This window comes from Netta rufina (assembly GCF_964035555.1).
Source record: "Netta rufina genome assembly, chromosome: 1".
Classification (NCBI taxonomy): domain Eukaryota; kingdom Metazoa; phylum Chordata; class Aves; order Anseriformes; family Anatidae; genus Netta; species Netta rufina.
Genome location: NC_140123.1, coordinates 161,654,758 through 161,675,897, shown reverse-complemented (window position 1 = coordinate 161,675,897; position 21,140 = coordinate 161,654,758). Strand labels below are relative to the sequence as shown.

General features: G+C 33.4%; 1 protein-coding gene across 6 annotated transcripts in view; it reads left to right on the top strand.

Moving 5' to 3' along the window:
• Window positions 1-21,140, top strand: part of ANKS1B (ankyrin repeat and sterile alpha motif domain containing 1B) — a gene marked incomplete at both ends in the record, with an annotated part of 436,397 nt that overhangs the window by 106,822 nt on the left and 308,435 nt on the right. For all 6 annotated transcript variants that reach the window (XM_084292214.1, XM_084292215.1, XM_084292213.1 and 3 more), the window contains one exon: window positions 2,899-3,039. In XM_084292214.1, coding sequence (XP_084148340.1) covers window positions 2,899-3,039 — 141 coding nt within the window. The remainder of the gene's footprint in view (window positions 1-2,898; window positions 3,040-21,140) is intronic.

Below are 21,140 nucleotides of genomic sequence, written 5' to 3'. Positions count from 1 at the left end.
TGCAGCCATTAACTCCTTCCCTTCTTTGCAAATGCAGCTGTCCTTTCTTGCAGCAACTCCTACCAAGCCCTTTTTGCCTGTTGTTTGGGAAGCATGGAGCTTCTAGCAGCAGGGATGAGTGAGAAAGCTGGTAGTGGTAACTGTTTCTTGGGCCTTCATTAGGCCTTAGGATTTGTCCTAATCTTTTCTTTTTAGTGGTTTACCTGTAGCAGAAATCTGGGGGAGGAAGAAGACAGAAAGCAGTCATTCAGTATACAAAGAGCCATCCTACTCTTCAGTTCTCTTTAAATTAGCTGGTATCACGTCATAAACTGGATTGTCTCATGGCATCAGAGTACTAGTCAATGTATTCCAAACATCTCTAAGGAATTTTGACATCTTCTGCTTTTATTATTATTTTTGATGCCCAGGAGATTTGACTACATAATATTTCTTATCCATATTGACAGCATTAATTTCAATTTCTGTGATCTCCATTCTTTCTCTATATACATGGCATCAATGTAAATAATACAACTGTCACTCATTCTGCTTGTTTACTTTTTGTTGCTCAATAATATTTTTGCTATAATGATTTTCTACTCTGTTTCTGTAATAGCTAAAAACTCATATGTTCTCCCTTGAATGATTCAAATGTATTGAATTTCATTATTCATCCTCCTTTGATGGTGTTAAGAAATATCTCTGATTTTGTGCCTATTTTTTGCCTTTGGAAAGTGAATTGGGTATAATATTTTTCTGTGTCCATTGTCTTTATCCACTTATATTGGCTTTTAAGATGTGTGTTACAGGCTTTCCTGTACCTAGCACTGCTGCAGTTCTTTGCTTTTTGCTCCAGGGGGCAAGAAGCACTTTATTCTGTGATCCAGCAATTCTGAGATCTAAAATACAAACATAGGGCAAACACCATGGAAGATGGCATCATAAATAGATGGGAAAGACTCATAGTCTGCTTCCTTTGTCTATGCAAATGCAGAGCAGTAATAGTCCTTCACAACCGACACTGTGCAGAGTTAACCCAATCCTTTTAATAGTCCCTGTAAGAATACTGGTTGCTACGGCAACACATTCTGTGGTACCACTTGACTGTCAAAATAACCTTATAAAATATCATGCTAAGAATGGTTTAAAAATTGACTTTTAAAATAAGAAGTAAATAAATCCACCTAACTTTAGAAGATATGGCTAGATTCAAGAAGTCTGCAGCAAGGGAACAACCATTTCCTAAGTGAGGGGAATCAGACTAGTGGAGATGGATGTGTCGTGTTTCTCATCCATGGTGAGTGAGCTGGCATAGAATTTAGAAATATTTATTCTGCTTAAGGTAATGGAATACCGACCACATATGCGTATAAGATGCTAGCACAGGAGTCAAAGGTTAAACGGCCCTCAGAGGTTATACAGTTTGATAGTATTTGCTTTTGCAGTGCCTTTGCTTTGCTTACTCATATCCATCAGCTTGTATTCATCTTCAGAACTGCTGTTTCTGCTCTTTCTTTCCCCCCTACATTTCTTTCACCTCTACATGCCCTTTCTTGCAGCATACTCCACATATTTCTATATTCTATTGGCTAAAATAATCTGCAGTTAAGTGGTGTTTTTTTTTGTTTTTTGTTTTTAATTAATTAATTAATTAATTAATTTTTACATATGGGCCTCATAACAATGCTTTAGAGCCTATGTTACCACAACATTAATAGATGTGGTCAGCCATTGTCTCAAACAGCATTATGATGGTCAGTCATAATGTTGTTTAAGCCACTTCTGAAAGCTTGTTTAAGATAAGCACACATTCTTAGAGATAGAAGTTGGCATCTGAGTATCACGTAGGCTGCACAAACAAATGTCAAGCAGACTGGAACAGCTATTGCAAATTCCAATTTATATATAGACAAAATAATTATCTATGGCATACATGTAAAATTCAGTTGTTAGTAAAACTTGAATTTTTTTATTGTCATGACTTTTTAGCATGAGATTTAAAAAATCATTTGTAACTGATTTAACTCTCCTCCTTTTTCTCCTGAAATCAACAGCAGTTGCTATTGCAATTCATTTAGTTGGAGTGAACTATCCTGTGTAGCAAAATAACATAAATAAATGGGAAGTGTCCACTTTTTCTGCTTCTGGCTGTCATTAGAAAGATAGAATACCAGTTTAAGCAAAAGCTAGCATTATTCCTTTTTAAATGAGGCCAATATAGAGACCTTAATACTCACAACTTAATAGCATTTTCCAGTACCTTTCAGCCCTTCTAGTCAGTGAAAAAATACATTTAAAAAAATATATATTTTTGCCAACATAATAAGCTAATGTGTCTGCTATGGGTAAATGTCAGAAGAAAAAAAAAAAAAAAAAAAAAAAAAAACCTCATTACTTTGACTTTTTTTTTTTTTCCCCCCCCTAAAAAAAACTTAGACTTATCTAGGCAATGTTTTTGTCTTCTGAACACAACAGATGACTGTTGAAGCAAAATCCTCTCAGCTATTATTTCCTTCTAGCAGATAGTTGTGGTTTTTTTTTGTTTTGTTTTGTTTTGTTTTTTTGTTTTTTTAATTTTTATTCTCTCCAGGCTGTCCTCAACTTAATTTTAATTTAAAATGAAGTAGAAATTGCCAATTACCTGATAATGAAGAAAATAAATACACATTTTTAATGTATATTAGTATATTCACTCATATTTAAAGTATAATTGCAGGTAGCTCAACACACACCTTCTTGAGAAAGTGTGATTTTCATACAACAGAATAATGATTGAGTAATTGCTATGTATTAAAATAGGAGGTTATCTTTTGAAATTTATAAATGGGAATCTTTTAAGCTCATTTCATTAAGTAAAATGGTTCTTTGCAATGTATCACTATGTTTAATTTGAAAGTACTGTTTCTTTATGTACAGAGGCCTGCTTCAACATGTTTATCAACAAGAGAGGAAGAAGAAGATGATGTAGGTGAAAACACTTGTGGTCCTTCGGGTATATGGGAAGCACTGACACCTTGTAATGGATGCAGAAACCTTGGATTTCCGATGCTTGCACAGGTATATGTTTACCTTTTCATCCTAAAGCTTAATAACTATAGAATAACTGCTTAATCTCTTCTGTGCCTTATCTCTTACAGTCATTTATAGATTTGCTTTGTTCACTTCAAAATTGTTACCTTCAGTCTTCATTTTAACGTTAAAATCCAGTTTCAAAATGAAATGTTGAGTTTCAATTTTCGTGTTTTAACACTTATACAGCTGAGTTTAATATTGATACAGTTTGATGTTTATTACTCTCATTTTAGACAGTTTTTATGTTGTATAGCTTTCTCTTATGATTCAATTGGGAAAGACATTTTGCAGTCCACAGTTTCCTTTGGGATAAACACTCTATTTTTGACCAGTTTCTAATTAATATAATGATATCTCAGCTACTTTCTTTATATAATTAATTAAGATCATCATACATAGCTCTACTGATGTAAGAATATAGCCTAAGTCTTCTCTTTGAAGATTATGTAAGTTAAAAAAAAAAAAAAAAGTCTTCTAACATTTTTGAATGCTCATGATATTACAGAGGAGAATAAATAAAAATGGGCAATATACTTGGGTCTAAGTCTCAACAGCTCAGAGTAGACCAGTTTGCAGTATCCACCAATGCATGCCAGCGGCTGTGTCCTAAAAAACCAGTATTATACTGCTACAGAACAGGATGATTCTTATGGCTGCTTCTGGGTCTCCCTTGTTCTCTCCCTCTGCTATAGTTTAGCTCTCTAATTTCTGTTACATCTTTCTTGAGCTTTTCTTGTAGCATTGAATGGAGGCCTGCCAAACTTCTGTTTAGAAATGTCTGTTTTTTCAGTTGCATCCTTACTTGGCACTACATTTAAAGAACTTTGTCAGATTCTTGTGTACCAGATTGGAATTACATATCCTGTCTCACCATACTTTATACACTGTTGCTTTCATACCATGACTGTACGTTTTATTCCCCTTAGTCTCATGAGACTTGCACCTGTTTGAAGTCAATGCTAAAGCTTCCACTGCAGTCAATGGAAACAGGATATGACAACTAACGTACTTGAATAACAATGAGCACTGCCCTATCTTTTTATAAGCAGTTTTTGTACTCCTTTCCGTTTTCGGTAGCTGTTTTCTACTTCAAACTATCTGTCATCTTAGACATTTGGCAAGGTACAGAGCTACTGGAGTTATCCTGGTTAACAATAGGAGCCCAGTAATTACTAGCTCCTTATTTTGAAGAATTTGTTTCAAAAATATTTCTTAAATTAAACTTTTATTCTCTAAGTGTGTATTAGATATGTTATAATTACTGTTAAACTTTCTATTATGAACATATGTGCCATTTTGGAGTGATTTCCTGGTTTTAAAGAACATTTTGTTTTCCTAGCTTCTTTTATATATTTATTTAATATATTTAAAGAGTGCTATAGAACTGAGAAATGCATTTGAAAAATAGAATAAAGTTAGCTTGGTTGGCTCTTTCCTTTTCATAAAGAGAGATTAATTTCAAGAAGGATGTACATTATAAGATAGTCACTGCTGAATTAGTTTGATTCTTTTTATTTAACTTTTAAATTCAACTTCACAATAACTTTCTTGCTCTGAGAACTAACAACATTTTTAATTATGGATACAAAAAAGAGTATATTTAATCTCTGTTCTTTCATCAAATGACATACTTTGTTTCTAGCTCATTTCTCTCCATAAGAATTGAAGATGGAAATATTATTTTTTTTTTATTATTTGATTTTCTTTCTTATGCAAGAAAAGAAAGAAGATAACTAGTGAGAAGCCTCAAAATTACAAGCCAGTGAATTCAGTTGAAAAGGTGTTAACAACACTGTGCAGTTTTCTAGACTATTCAGTGGGATCTTCCGCATTTAATTCAGAATGCAGCAAAGAGTATCATGTTCAAAAGGATCAAGAACACAAACTTTTTTATTTCGGTGTTTATAATAGGACCAACATGTTGAATTAGCCTGAAAATAATATGACGATTACATTCTACAACATTATGTTTTAGGTAAAAGTACAAAAATGTATTTTTGATACTCAGGTCAGGACACTACCATGTCAAAAAAAAATGCAGATTTTATCATGAAGAAACAATTAAAAAAACATAATTGGCTGTATGTCTTCAAATCCATACTTAGGAGCACTAAATAGTCAAAACTGTGAATTACTCTACAAGTTCATTTTTCCAGTTCTCTTCCAGTTAAAAATAGATATTACAGTTATGTAATTATACTGTATTTGCACATTGAAGGAGACCAAACATGCAATTGATCCTTGGTTTGTAAAATGGTAAAATGAACGTGAATTTTAGGTGAGATTATGACAGTATACATCTATGACCTTATGAGTTAACAGTATTCAGTACGCCAAATAGAAGAACAGTTATCTCCTTGACATTTGAGATCAAATATCTCCTTGATTTCTTTATGGTAGTTATGAAAAAAGACTTGGCTGGAGATATGACATACAGTATGTAATTTCTGTCTGTACAGTGCTGAGAAGTGTCATTTTAAAAAGGGCTATTAGAGGAAGTTCTGTGTGAATCGTTTTAAAACTTAACATAACAGTAATACAGGTGTTCTCAGAAGTGGCATAAGCGCCTCTCTTCTGCAGTCTCACAATTGGTAAAGTTCTGGAAGAGAATGGTGGAAAATCTTTACATCTTGTAAAAATTTCAGTGTTTTAGAAATTCTTCAACTATACATCAGAATGGAGTTGACAAACAGCTTCATCCACCCCCAAAATAATCAAAAGCCAGACAGCAAGGATACCCAGCAGGATTTTGGGAGACTGAAATTTAAATGCCTCTTCTTATTTTAGCAGGCTTTGAATTTCACTTGTAGTTTATGGTTTATGTTACTGTGTGTCTGCTGTTTGCTTGTTTGTTTGTTTTTTCTTCTTTTTTTTTTTTTTTCTTTTTTTTTCTTTTTTTTCTTTCTGAAATTAATCTTTCTTTTTGAACAGAAATTCTATCCTTGGTAAAATTGTTACTTGCATTTTTGTGAAAATATTGACTTCCACAAATCAGTATTTTATATCTGAAAGAACCTTTTTTAGGAAATTCCAGATTATATATTCTCTAACTGTCAGTCATTACAAAAGAAAATCCCTTGTTCAACCTACATAATTGAGTAACTATCTTCTACAGATTCTGAAATTTCAAATAATCTTACAGATAAGCAAATAGAATAAAAACAACTTTGACAATGTTAAAACATGTAAACCTCCACTCTAAAATTCTAGCATTCTGGGCTTTGTTGGAAGCAGTTTACTTTGCAGTGACACAGCTTTTAAACTGAAACTAAACTTTTATAAGTGGTATGATAGTATTAACACCTCTCCCATGGATCTCCAGTTCTTGTAAAGTCTTCCTGCAGTAAGTACCAAGATTTTTAACGCTTTTTATGTTTGCATGTCTTAACCAACATAAAAATATGAAACTAATGAATATTTCCTCCCATCCAAGAGCTGGAATAAAAGAATATATTTCCTATATATTTTTCTCTCAGACTAGCAACAGAAGTAGGGGCTATGTGACAAGGTTTATACCTTGTAGGTTTATACATTTAACTGGAGAGATCTCACTATGCTCTAGGTGAGTACTGGAAAGAAAACTGAGATATGATCCTTAAAAAATAGTTTTGAGCAGTGCCTGATAATCATATACAAGCTGGAAGCAATGTTTTGACATTGTTATTGACCATCTAAGTGAGGAAGCTTTCATGAAGAGAGTGGTAATTGAGCTAAATATATAATAGGAAAGTTTAGAGGTAGAAATAGTACAATCAGTCTAATATATATGTGGGTAGTTAGTTATGAGGATCTCTGAAGAAACACAAGCTGTTGGGACAGAGTTCAGCAGATATCTAGGTTGATTCTACAGCTTTACATGTATTTATGCTCTTCTTGAAGGAATGATCACAGGACAGGTACTGATAGTAGTGAAATAGGAGCAGACGCTTCAGCACAGTAACTGACCTAGACTACAAACCTTCTGAGACTGCTAGTCATATACTGTAAGACTGTACCACCACATTGTATCACCACATTCACTTTGTGGTGAAGGCAGTACCTTACCTTCTGCAATCTCATTATATTTATATGTGAAATAGCCATTAAACTGCTCAGATATGGAGGTAAATGTACTGCAATAGCTTAGCTGTTTTTCCCTTAAAGTCTTCTTATTTAAGTCAACTTAAAATATTAATCAAAGGATAGTTCCTCTCACTGGACCATAGGTTTTGGGAATGTAGCACGAAGCAATTTGAACAGTTTGGCAAGGACATTTAATCAATTTATTAATTGGTTAAAGGGTGCAAGGTAAGGGAGTGGTAAGAAATATATTAAGTATATATAGAGCATTCTTTTTTTTTTTTTCCAATAATAGAATTATTTCTTGGTCTTAATCTTCCATTATGTGGTGTAGGTTAGTTTACTATTCAGTTCCTAATATATTTGTTTTACAAATTTTATCAGTATCCACATACATATGTACCCACATTTTCTTTGGAATAAAACATCAGACTCCAAATGTGTTAAATTCTGTAGTTTCCATTCCATTTTCTCTTTTTATGGATAGTGTGTTCTGCTTATTTCTCTGCTAAGCAACAGAACTTGTTATGGCTTGATGTACAGAGATAAATACAGGGCTGTCTGGCACAGAGATGGGTGGTGCAGAGTCCTGTGTGATCACACCAATATTATCAGTTTAAAGCAAGTGGTCTGCACACCTTAATCTTGACAGCCATGTCAGCATTTTTTCCTAATTGTGGTATAAAATAATTGTGGGATAAAGTAGGCTTAGCTATGTCCCATTTAGAAAGCTGCTGGATCAGCTTCACTGCACTTGTCTTGAATTAAATGTCATATGTATAACTTAAAAATCTTGACAGTTATTCCCTATGTTTGACATGACAGCCAGCCAGGAACACCACATGTGTCTATTACAACATAAAAGTAATATCAGTAAAGAGAGTAGTGCTGTTGCTATCGGAAAAAAAAAAAAAAAAAAAAAGAGCTTTGATTTAAGAGCCTTAAACATAAATTATGCCACCAGTTACCAGAAGCATGGCTATTTACAAAACCATACAGATGAGGAAAGTTTAAAGAAGGACTGAATTGCTAGCTTAAGGTCAGATTTTCACCTTTTTAGTACCGATGAACTTCTGAGAAACCTCCACATTTACTTTTAAGTAAATGATCTACATACTCTGCTTATACAACCCCTAAATTGCTAGAAGTAAGAACTCTAGCAACTTTGTCCCAGGCTTCTCCTGTGGAAGTAAATTTTCCTCATTTGGAAGGAGGGAAGAGGAAGTAGACTCTAGACTACATTTCTAGATGATAAACTGTAATACTGTTTCAGTGTAGGCTATGATAGGAATACTTAGAGTTTGGAGTTTGATGCATTAGTTAATAGGATTGTGTATTTCACGTCTTATTTCAAGAAGATTATCACATTTGTCTGTACTTTTTATTGTAATTTCAAAAAGTTGTTTCTAGTGGAGAGGAATTTATACTGCCAAATGGAGTAATTTTCCTACATCATATGTATTTCCCCGATAAAAGCAGTTTAAAGTTGATTCTACAGAAAGCCTGACAATAACAATTATTATGTTACAATTATGTTTACAATCCCAAAGACAGTTCTGGATATATAAGAGATGAACAAGGAAATTAGGTAAGAAGCTAACTGAATTTTCACATAGATATCAAATCAATTCCTAAAAAATCTGTCTGCTGATACAGTCTAGAGAGAGAAAGCATGAATCCATGTTGTCTCTTTTTGGAGAATGTTAATATTGTGAGATGTATTAGGCATTATATGTTTTCATTTTAACATGTTCATCCAACTTGAACTTATTCTTTTTTCAGCTGCCTCTAAAAATTTTCATAGATTTTTAACCTCAGTGCAAGCGTTACTGTTACTTTTTGAATGCTGAAGTACAGAGTAGGGACTGTAGAAGAGGGATTATTTCTTCTTTGCTATTTAATAAGAGAAAACTAAAGAGCATTTTTTCAAATAAGCACTCTTAGCTAAAGTATTTGAACAAGTTGTACTCAAGAAGTCATGTCATCCTTCACTTCTCTAACAACTTTCTCTCTTAGTGCATTCAGTGGAAGAACGTTTCAAATTAGGCTGGTAAATAAACAGATTAGACTAATATTTCTTGATGTTGAAGTTCACCAAAATTAGAAATAGAAAGCCTTGTGCATTAATCTAATTTATATGTTACAGAGCAGGAAATGTTATCTTCTTTGCTGATGTACTAATTTGATAAGTTATGATAAGAATGATGTAGAGACTGAGTTATCTTCCTGGGACCACCATTGGCCAGGAACACTTTGGCATACCTAAAACAGGCTGTCCTGGTTCTGTCCCCTCCCAGCCAGACTACAATTGTAATGTTATCTATAATATTTTCATATAGTCTCTAACATTTAGTGAGAAATATGATTATATTTCCTAATTTAGTAGATTAAATGGTGAGTTTATTTAAATAGGGTTGATGTGGAAAGCTGTATTACTGATAAAAAAATATTTCTGTTAAACTCTTGCTTTACATTGTTGTCTCTGGAGTAAGCTGAAGTTTTATTAGTAATTTCAGGAACATGCCACCCACACACTGAAGCAGCTACAGAAAAGTGCAGTATGTATTCTCCCTAGAAAGAATCAGCAGGTGATGATTATACCCTGCTGAACAGTGATGGGAAATAAGTATATTGGAAAAATTGCAGCTTATTTTAGTGCTATGCTACGTTTTCTGATTGTTTTAAGGGATTAAGCCGAGCATTTTGTTCTTGTATGTAATATGTAACTTCTCGATTTCCAATGTAAATTTCCAGTTGCTGATGACTTCAGATGTCTTTGTGTCATATGCATTTTTACTGTACTAGTAGCACAATCTAGACACCACTACACACGTATGTAATGTAACCAGAAATGTGGTAATCTTAATCCTTGGATACTTTCAGAATTGACTGGAAAATGTCTACAGTAACCTGAGCAAATGGTTAATATTGCTTCGACAAAGAGGTTGGATAACTTCCAGGGTTCTCTTCTATGTAATTATATGTAAACATCTACATTTTGTAATTCTATATAAAATTCTAGTTATGTGACCTGAAATGAGCTCAATATTTGAAAAATTTAGGAATGACTCACTTTTTTTGAGTTTGTAAATTACTATTTGTTAAAGATTGGTTATCCCTGACCAGCACTGATTTGATCTGGGCACTGTTGGTTTGTGCTTGTTGGCTCTTGGTATGACAATAAAACAGAAAAATTAAATGGGCTAAGACAGAGAGGGAGGTCAAACAATACTGGAAGTGTTAATATATGTCAGATATCATCTGAAGTATTGCTAATCATACTGGTTTTCAAGATAGACTTAATAACTGCTAATATTCACATTCATGTACAAATTAATGTTGAGTAGTACACTGTCATAGCAAATGTACACTGTGCCACAAAACTAAAATGTGGCACAGTGATGGTCTAGGAAGATCTTAAACAGAGTAAGTATAGTACATTTTGTTACTTTGTGGTTTGCAATTTAGTGGTAACCAGAATTCACTTTCAGGGAATTTTAGCTTTCAGTATAGTTTGAAAAATTAAGGGAAAATGGAACAAAAAATCAGTTTCAATTGCACAGAAAATGGATAGTGATAATGCATAATAGTTTTGTACATGAAAGAAGTCCAACTTTATATTAAAAACTTAATGTTAGTCCTTCAGCTACGTACCTGAAATATTAAAACAGTCTGTTGAAACTTGAAAATTTAGGAGTTCCAGTTTAATCTGACCAAATTGGGTGTACAGTTCAGTCTTACTTTCTATGGAATAAAAGCCATGATAGATACTTCGTATTTGTTGTTTCTATAATAATAACAGGAAGAAAATACTTTGTGAACAAAGAGATGGGTATTTGAGGTACCTGGGTGCCAGTACTTAAGACTGTCCAAAGGCTGTTCAAAGGCACTTGACATTTTACAACTTTTTTTTATGAGCCTGGATTTTTTGTTTTGGTAGTGTACAAATGTATTTGACAACTGTTGGCAAGATAATACTGGAAATTGAAAGGGCTTTTTTTTTTTTTTTTTTTTTTCTTCAGGAGTTTTTAGTAGTAAGGAAATTCATGGCTTTGCAGAACAGTGAGAGTAAGTCCCTAGAGAAGTCTCTAAAATTGATAGAACCTGACTTCTTTCTGAAGAGACCTGACTGACAATTGAGCACTTAAAATGAACAATTTTATAGTCTGTTATTGTGAATCCCCTCCTGTTGTACAAAAGAGATTGTGCCTTGGTTTAATTTCGTCTGACTGTTGTATTTCACTGAGAACTGTTTCTGTTATCAATACCTATTATACTGAGGCTGAAAGTGAGATAAACCCTGATTCACCAAATTACTTAAGCCTACTAAGCATAAGCATTAATTTGCTTAATCCCATTTGGGCTTCCATACACACAGAACTTTATCAGGAGATATGTATTCACAAAAATCCAAGCCCAATTTAAGGCTAAGAGTTCTCAACGATATCGAACTCATTCTGATGATTTTTTCCACTATTGATAATTCATAATTAATATGAAATCATGAATTGGAAGTCAAAGAAAATGAAATTGAAGTTAAGGATAGTTCTTGCTTGAGATATAAAAGGGAAATATATAAGACTACATTGTTGTATGTTTTCATGATAAGGTATTTTGACTTTGTTTACTGATAGAAAACATGCTCTGCCAATTCCAGTGAAATAAGTCTTTTAACATTAAGGCCTCTACATAAAGGCAATTCGGATAGAAAATGAGGAATTTAATTTTTTATGTTTTTCTACCTAGAATGCTAATAATCATTCATATTGCTGTAAAATGCAAATGCTCTGTTCACATTTCAGAAACAATAAGCAGTCCTGATACATAAAAATTTATTGTAATAAATAGAAATAACAGTAACACTGATAATAATAATAATATAGATAATACATGTAGTTGTTTTTCCTTGGAGAAAGAGGGATTTTTTTTTTTTTTAAATCACCTTCTAAATGTTTCTCCCTATAACCTGAACAATCCACCAGGCATTTGGCAGAGCTTTTCAGCATGAAGGATGTAAATCTGAAGACAATGACATAAATTAATAATTTGACAGTAACAAATTGACTATACAATTTCAGAGGTGGCTTTAATGTTATTACATCTCAATTTATGATTCACAAAATTTTATATTGTGAAAAAGAAGAGAAAAAAGTAGATGTTTTAGGCAATGTTAAGTACTATTTAATTCTTAATTTTGAATGTTCATAACTCTCAGTGCTTTTAACTTCCTAATTCTCTAAGTACTACAGCCCACTAGCTTCCTCTCTAGCCAGCCTCTCTATCTGACAGATGCTGAAGTTCTGTGTACTCACAAAGCTTTCTGAAGAGATTGTTGTAATTCACTTGTATGTGGAAAGGTGCCTAAATTCTGATTCATTCAGATTGGTTTTATAGAGTTATTGGTTTTGCATTGTGATGAATAAATATTGACTGCCGAAAGTTCATTCAGAAGCCCATCTGGGTTCTTGTGGTCTCTATATCAATGCGAAAGTGTAGACATCTCTGATTGATTCAATTCATTTCAATTGATTGCTCTTTTCTGTTGAAAAGGAAACCATTGGAAGCCAGCCAGTGTAAGACATGGAGTAGAGGGGTGTGTTTGACTGCATGACTAGCCTTAGAGCTGAATTTGTGTGCAAATTAAACAGTGGAGCACTTACGGAGGGTACACAACTGACAAAGCAGAAGGTCTGCGTGTGCTCCTTTCTGCCCACTTCTAAAATGGGCAGATTAGTGTATGTTTTTTGTTTCTTCTGACTGTAATAACGTACAATGTAAATGGCTAGGATCTCATTTTCAATCTGATTTAGGTGTTTAAGAGTCAGAAAGAGGAATCCACTGCCAAGTGTATCCTGTTGCCCAGCTTTAGGGTATTCCACATTACATGCAGTCTTTCTGCTTTGTAGATTTCTACTGAACAAATCTGTTTTCTCATCATAAAAAGATGAAAAGATCATGAGTTTTCAAATCACTCAAGTATATTAACTTCAAGCAGTTACATTGCTCTTTTGAAGTTTATTCATTTGTTGAAGTATGAGAAACTAACTTAGTTGAATCGCAGCCTGAAAAAATAGAATCAGTAAGCAAAGAGTTTTGTATACTTTTTAGCATTTTGTTGGTGTGAAACACTGACATAGTAATTTGTTCACATATGAAGGACAATTGCACAGCATTCAAGGAGAATATCTGCAGTGAAAGCTGGTATGACTGCAAATCTGGGGCAATATTCCTGCATACTGACCAAATAAATGTCTAATTCTGTGTTAGCTTTTTTGAAACAGGAATGTGCAGTGAAACTATAGAAAGTTTTCTAAGTTCAAATTTAATTGAAAATGCAACATAATTTCCCTTACAATCCTTATTCACCTCATTTTATATAATCTCAATATTTTCAGTTTCCATTGTTCAATAAATCTGCAATAGATAAGTAGATTATCACACCATAGAGATCATTATGGTAACAATTAAATCTTAAATAAATTTTGATATAAAACAGTGAGACTCCTTAATTAGAGAGCCATAAGGAAGTAGCATGTCTTTTAGCTGAATATATCTCCTTCATTGACGTGTATTGAATTAGGTAAATATGTTAATATATAGCTCTTATATTTCAGTCTTAGTCAATTGGGTTCAGCCCTCATAGAATTTCTGAATATGTAAACAGTATGAAAAGATAGCACCGGATCATGAAACTTGTATCTGTAAATAGCTATGTTATAAATGGCACATTTTTTTTGGCACATTCCTGGCCAGGAAACTGCAAAGCGTGTAGAGTCCCATTGAGTTCTGAACTACAGTTCTGAATGGGAAAATACTGGGTTCTTTGAAACAATATTGTACTAAAATTTGTCTACTACAATGCTGCACGTTTCTTATTCTGTTTTAATGCCATAACTTATTTTCCAGTTTTTAAATACTGATTCTAACTTACGGGATGAATATTTCCCTCTTATTGTTAGATTCCGTTTTCACACTGCTGAAAAATATGCACTAAAAATACCATACTTATTGTAGACACTTGAAGATTGTTTTGTTTTATTTAATTAGGAAGTGTGTGCCATACTTTTCATGCCTCCTGGGACCTTTAAAGAGCAATTTCAGAATATTCTTCTCTCATTGATTTTGTATCTCAATTTCTCTTCAGCTTTGTACCAGATAAAGGTATTATTCATAACAAAGTTATTTTTTGATTATATGTCTTTCAATAACTTAAATATTCAGAAAAGTATTTTCTCATCCTTTCTACTTTATGGTGGTAGTTTGTGTAGAAGGAGTTTCTTCCAAGAGGCTTGGCTTACACTATCGCAATAATAACTTTTATACCTAATATAGTTAGATTTTTAAATCTTCATATCAAACTGGAAAAGTTTGAAATGTGAGATACTTCCTTTCCTGAAATACAAAATGTTTTTTGTAGCTTATACTAAATCCATTTTGCATGGCATCAGATCGTTGGTGTTTATTGTGCAAATTTGTGAAGTATTTACATGACGTCTTAACAAGCTGCATGGGCAGATACAGAATATTTTCTAAAAATGCACAGATTATTACTAACAAATTCTGGATCAGCATGCTGCAATGGTACACCTTTGCAAGGAAAATGGTGTCAATAATACTTCTCTTTACTGGTATTATTTGCCCTGTAATCAAGGCAGTTTGCTTTTCTAGGATTATTTTCTGTTTTAGGTTAGTAGTGAAAATTGCCATTTACACAGATGGCAAAGGGTAATAGCTTTAAACTAAAAGAGAGTAGATTTAGATTAGATATCAGGAAAAAAAAAGTATTTACTCAGAGGGTGATGAGGCACCGGTACAAGTTGCCCAGATATGTTGTGGATGCCCCATCCCTGGAAGTGTTCAACGCCAGGTCAGATGGGGCTTTGAGCAACCTAGTCTAGTGGGAGGTGTCGCTGCCCATGGCAGGGGGTTGGAACCAGGTGATCTTTAAGGTCCCTTCCAACCCAAAGCATTCTATGATTCTACGATGTGTTTTACTTCCAGATCTTAGGTGTATTCAATTCCTCTGTCTCCTCTGTAGCAACCCCTTTATTCTTCATTTACTGGCACTGTTATAGATAGGAGTGAAACTATAAAATGCGAGGAAATTCCAGCCTGTCTGCTTAACACAGAGTAGTAAGAGAAGGGGATTTCATAACATGTTTGCTGCATTTGCTCTCCAGTAAATACTGAATCTGCTTCAGGGTTTTTCAGTATCTAATATTTTCTGTGGTATGGCTCTTATCATTTGAGAGATTATTTTCACTTTATGTTTTCTGCTTCTACTGGAAACATGAGATTGGCAAACCTTAGAAAAGTTTTAGTATGGTAGAAGACAAAATTTGCTTCAGAGCTGGACTGAGCCCATGGATTTTTCATAGTGGAGGTGGAAGCATGAATAGTTCACAGCCTTGTGTCCCAAAAGCAGAACACTGAATTCCAATTCACTCTTTCTTCTCATATTTCAAACCTAATCTTTCTCAGGCATGTTCAAAAACACTAACCCAAAAAGGAAAATACTTTTATCGGCTTAGGGGAAAGTGATTTAATGTTGACTGTTTAAAAAAAAATCATGTGGTGCTCATAATGAACGTGTCAGTTCATTATTGAGATAGTATTGGCATCCCTGTATGTCAGGAGTCTACCACTTTTTCCATAAAACTCTAATGACCCTTTTCTTGAAAACAAAATAAAGCAAAAACAAACAAAAAACAATCTCTCTTTCTCTCTTTTCCTCGCTCTTTCTCTCTCTCCCTCTTTTTTTTTTTTTTTTTTTTTTTTTTTAGGTGAAGAGGTCTTCTGATTACGTAACAAACTGATAATGTGTAAAAATGTCCGTTTATAACAACCTTCAAATTTTAGGGCTGTTACCAAATGAAATTCAGAGCCTGCAGAGCCTGACAGAAGTACGTATGCATTTATCAGTGTCTAAGAAAGAGGAACGCAGTTTCTTTCCTCTTCAGGCTTCAATATCAGAAGAACCTTCCTCCTACACTTCTGTGTGCTTTGAACTTTGAAACTTACCTCTTGAAACTGTGAAACGCTGTGAAGCTTTTTCATTCTTCTGATGCATCACTCCAGATCCTCATTTTCTAATGAGTTATTCTCTCACTTACTGGAGAAAGTGGTGTATGAAAATAAGATGTTTGTGTGGGCCTTCCTTCATATATAAAGTTCTGTCTTTGAAACTATATCCAAATACTTTGACAGCCAATGATTAAAACAGTGTTTTTATTAACATACTTAGTAATGCATAAATATTCTATTTTTTTAATCCTGATTTTTGTAAGTTTACTGAAATTTGAACAAATTGCAGAGACTTAGTGATGCATAAATATTCTATTCTTATTTTTTTGTCATGATTTTTCTAAATTTACTGAAATTTGAGCTAACTGCTTGTGTTTGTGAGAGAGGGAGTTTAAAACCTAAGTATAAGAGCATAAGCAACTTGTAGAGAAACATTGTTTCCATGGAGCCGAGGTTTCTACTTGTTTTATCTTGCTAATATAATGGCCTTTGTTTTAAATAGGCATTTTCCTATTGCTTGATATTCAAGCAAGACATGTTTTTTTTGTTTAACTCTGTTCATGAAAACAGTGTTAAAAATGGAAGGATATTTAACCTGGAAATTACTTTCTAGTTTGTAAATGCATTTTGTTCAGCTAACCTAAGAATCATTTATTAAACCAGTTACTGCATTATTTTAACATTGTCACACACAACCATTAGCATTTGCATAAACCAGATTAGTTAGACTCAGTACATTCTTTCTCATAGTGAGTTATTTATTAGAGGAAGCATCTGCTCTTTTTCATGGCCTGAATATTGCATGCATGGGAAAACATGCAGCGTGACTACAACAATATAATGTCATTTGAAATTATGAGTATCTGCCAGATAGAATTATGAAAACTCTCCTTAAGATGTAGGAATATGCTTCTGCTGCTGGGATTAACAATGCATTCATTATGCTCACAATTTACCCCAATTTTAAGACATTTTTAATTTAGGTTACATTAGCTACTTACGCATCGTAAAACTTTGTGGGAACCTTCAGCTCTCAAGGATTGACATCTGCAGATTTTTCATATGAAATGTTAGATTTTTAACAACACAATCAAAAAAGAGAGGATAAACCTACATTTGGGGTGCCATGTAAATAATGCTCTTTTTTTTTTTTTTTTTTTTTTTTTCTTTCAGACAAAAAAATAAAATAGCGAATCTAACTTTCTTGAATGGTTTCTGAACAAAATATGCATCATCTTTATTTTACACTTCTAATAATATAAATATACAGAAATCAAACCTCCCAGTTTTTTTGTGCAAACATTATCATCGGCTCTGGGAATGACCTACTGAAACATTATCACTACTGCTGTTTCAGGTGCTGGACGGAAAGAATTATTTTGTATAACTTTGGACATTTATTAGTCCTACAACAGCAAAGCCACAGTTTCAGAAACTTGGTAAGAGGGTAGAAAGGAATGCTCTTTACAAATCTTTATTACAAACATTTCATGCAGACCAGAGTAGATCCTCTGATGTCATTACCATTAAATGAGATTATTGGGGATTTTCCAAAATCTGTAATATATCATGAAGTGAACCTTATTATCTGTTCTGTGACAAATTACATATACAAGTGTTTCTAGCTGTCATAACAATGAACATTCATCATAGTTTGACTCATGAAAAATGATTCTAATTACATGATACTATACAAATGACTTTGGTTAAATTATTAGCAATAGATAAAAGAGATTTTACTAGCCCTAAAATTACAGTAATATTACTGCTTTGTTTCAGTGTAGATGCAGTCAAAATAAATATTTCACCATCTAATTGTGGTTTTGGGTTGTGATGACATCGGAAATATTTCTAATTATTTTTTCTCAGTACATCATTGTAACATACTCACACAACACTGTTCAGATTCAGGCATTCTTCCCACCATCTTGCTGCATAGCAAAAAACTGTCCAGTTATCTTCGGTCACTGATCAGAAGTCCCTTTGGGACTTCTTTCTTGATTGAATTCTTGATTCCTCTCAACAACCTTTGGTGATTTATCAAGAACATTTCAGTATGAAGTTTCCCAATCAGACAACATTATATAACAATCTGTTTACAAGCATAAAGAAGTATGTTTGACAGAAATTCGTGAATGTTGTAAATGCAATACTCATTCTTCATGCTCATGGTAATCATCAGCTTTGGGCTGGCAGTGAATTTAGAATCAATAACTCTTCAAAGACATATTAATAGAAGTATGACAATGTTATAAAGATAGGCTAGGCAGAATGTAGTCTACTATGTTGGTTAGAATTTAGGCAGAATTTAAGGATAAGAATTTAATAGCAGTTCGTCATTGTTTATATAAATGAAAAAGAAAATTTCTAACATTGGCAGATACATTGCAGTCTTCCTTTGTACTTTTATTAGAACATTTCTCCTTTAAGGATTATCCATAAAAAAAAAAAAAGGAAAAAAAAAAAAAAAAAAAGGAAAACCAGCACATCATACTTCTTATCTGTTTGCAGCAGTAATTATAGCCTTAGATTTTTCTTTAAAATCTGAATTATCCAACAATAAGGCCATTGAAACTGCCTACTAGTCATTCTCTTTCTAGGTCAGTGTCCTTACATTATATTTTCAAGTATAAGTATTTATAAGGACATACATATTCCATATATTTTCTAATAAAGTTCCTTAAGGCTAAAATAATAATCGAACCTCTGTGATTCTTATTAGGTTTCTCACATAAGTTTTGATGACAGTTAGTGTTTAATGACAATGAAGTCATACATCAAAAGAGAGACTTAAGAAAATCCAGTTCCAGCAAGTTTTCAAATAACAGGATACAGTGTGGCCTTCAAATGTGAATAGGCTAGACCACAGAAGGTCAACACAACTGTTCATAAATTTAGAATTTCTAAGTTATACAGAAATTAAGAATTATCTGTTGAAACACAACATACCTCCATGAATTGTCACTGTAGAGAAATGATGAATGATAGCAAATCATGTGCAACAGCCCATCTTTTAAGAGTGGCTTTTCTGCTGTTGCTCATCTGGCAGTCATGTCTGACTCTGATGTATTTTTCAGATAATAATATACTTGAAATAATAAACTTGACCTGATTTCTGTAGGATAGGAGATGGATGGTGTGAAAAAAAATAATCCATTAAAGACGAATTCTTTCTTCTTGTCAGAATGTCATTTCAGATTAGACGCTTACTGAGCTCACTATACCTTTCTGTTCTCAGGTCATACGAAAGTTTATATATACTGCTTATATTGCATTCTTTGAGCATCTATCATTCAGACTGATTCTTGTAAGGAATGTATCTAGAAGGCTAAAGATTGGCAGAAACATGGAGAAAAGGCCTAACTTGAAATCATGTAGGTTTTGAAGATATGCTCTTGGAATGGAATACCGTTTTTTTCATACTTGTAAATTACCACTTGCAATCACCATATTTATTTTTTTAGGAGCACTTTCACCCCCACTGGTCAATGGTCACATCCTTTTTCTTTCCTCTTCTGTTTTCTAGTCCTATTTGGGTTTTGGATTACAGCTGGTATACATTAGACCGTCAAGTATATGTTCAGAAGAGACCTAGTTAGCCAAATACCTCTGGGTTGGCCAAATACCTCTGGGCTTGGTGTTTTCCTGTCATGTTGTCCACAACTTGAGTCTCAAATTGATGTTTATTATATAATACGCTAACTTATATCTTAACAGGATGGGCAGCTGTTCTCTAATACTTTCCCATTGACTCACCCCCTCTCATTCTTTCTTTCACATCTATTGTGTATATATTTTTATCCTTTTCACTAAAGTACTCATTTTAATGTACCAACCCAGCACATTACTTTTATAAAGTTTTAATTTCAAACAAGAAGTAATTCTGACATTATAGCGGGTGGTCAGTTACGTTTGTCATCTTCAACTTTTTGGAACAGCTCACAGAAATTTGGTATTGGATCATCTCTGAATTTTAAAAATTAAACTCAGATTAATTTGATTTCAGGACTAAAGATTGCTCAACTATTATGGAATTTTGTATTTCTTTAAAAGGTTTTATTATGCAGATGAAAATTCCTATGACATATGTAGTATTTCTGTAGAATTACTGCACATTATAGTGGGTGATGTGAGACAACAGAACTGGTATTATTGAGAAGATTGTTGAAGAGTTTTTAATCTTAGAAAAAATACAGAATCACATTGCTTGATGCTTGAAGATAATTTTATGTGATCTGCTAACATCTAACTTGAATGGTTTTAGAGCTTAAAACTTTCTAGAATGTGCACAGTACCTGCAAAATGGAGAACGTTACAGCAACCAGAAGAGTACATTGCTTTCCTCCAGCAATGAAATTTTTGTGTTTTGCTACAAGCACACTTTTTAATTAAGGCTTAACATCTTCATTTTATTGTTCATTTGATAGAATTCCAGGTGTTTTTAATCATTAACTTTTTTTTTTTTTTGACTCTAACTTATTTGAGTTCTGTTTGGCAGAAATTATCATATTTGCTGTTTCAAGGAAAGAGTTAGGAAGAATTTACTTGTCAGTGATTTACATTACAACCATTTTCCCACTAACCCCATCATTTTTATGTATTCTTCTCTGACATTTATATTCTTTCAATGTTAATTATACAATATTGAATAATATTCAGAAAATTGAATAAAGTGTTGAAAGCAATTAGGAAAGAAATAGAGTACAAAAGGGAGAACATCATTATGTCACTAAGGGCTTTCTTGGTGAGTCCCATCTCGAATGCCATGTGAAAATCTGAACCCTGTCACATTACTGAAGACTGAGAGGGTGGGGGTGACAGGGATGGTCTAAAGCCATGATGGTCTAAAGGGATGGTCTACTCACACACCTGTGTGAGTAAACTAGAAATTCTCATTCTCTAAAAGAGAGAACCAGGTAGTGTGTGATGGAGGTTTGTGAAATCACAAGTGAATATGTAAGGAACAACCATTTGTTGCCTCCCAAAATAGAAGAATTAGGGGA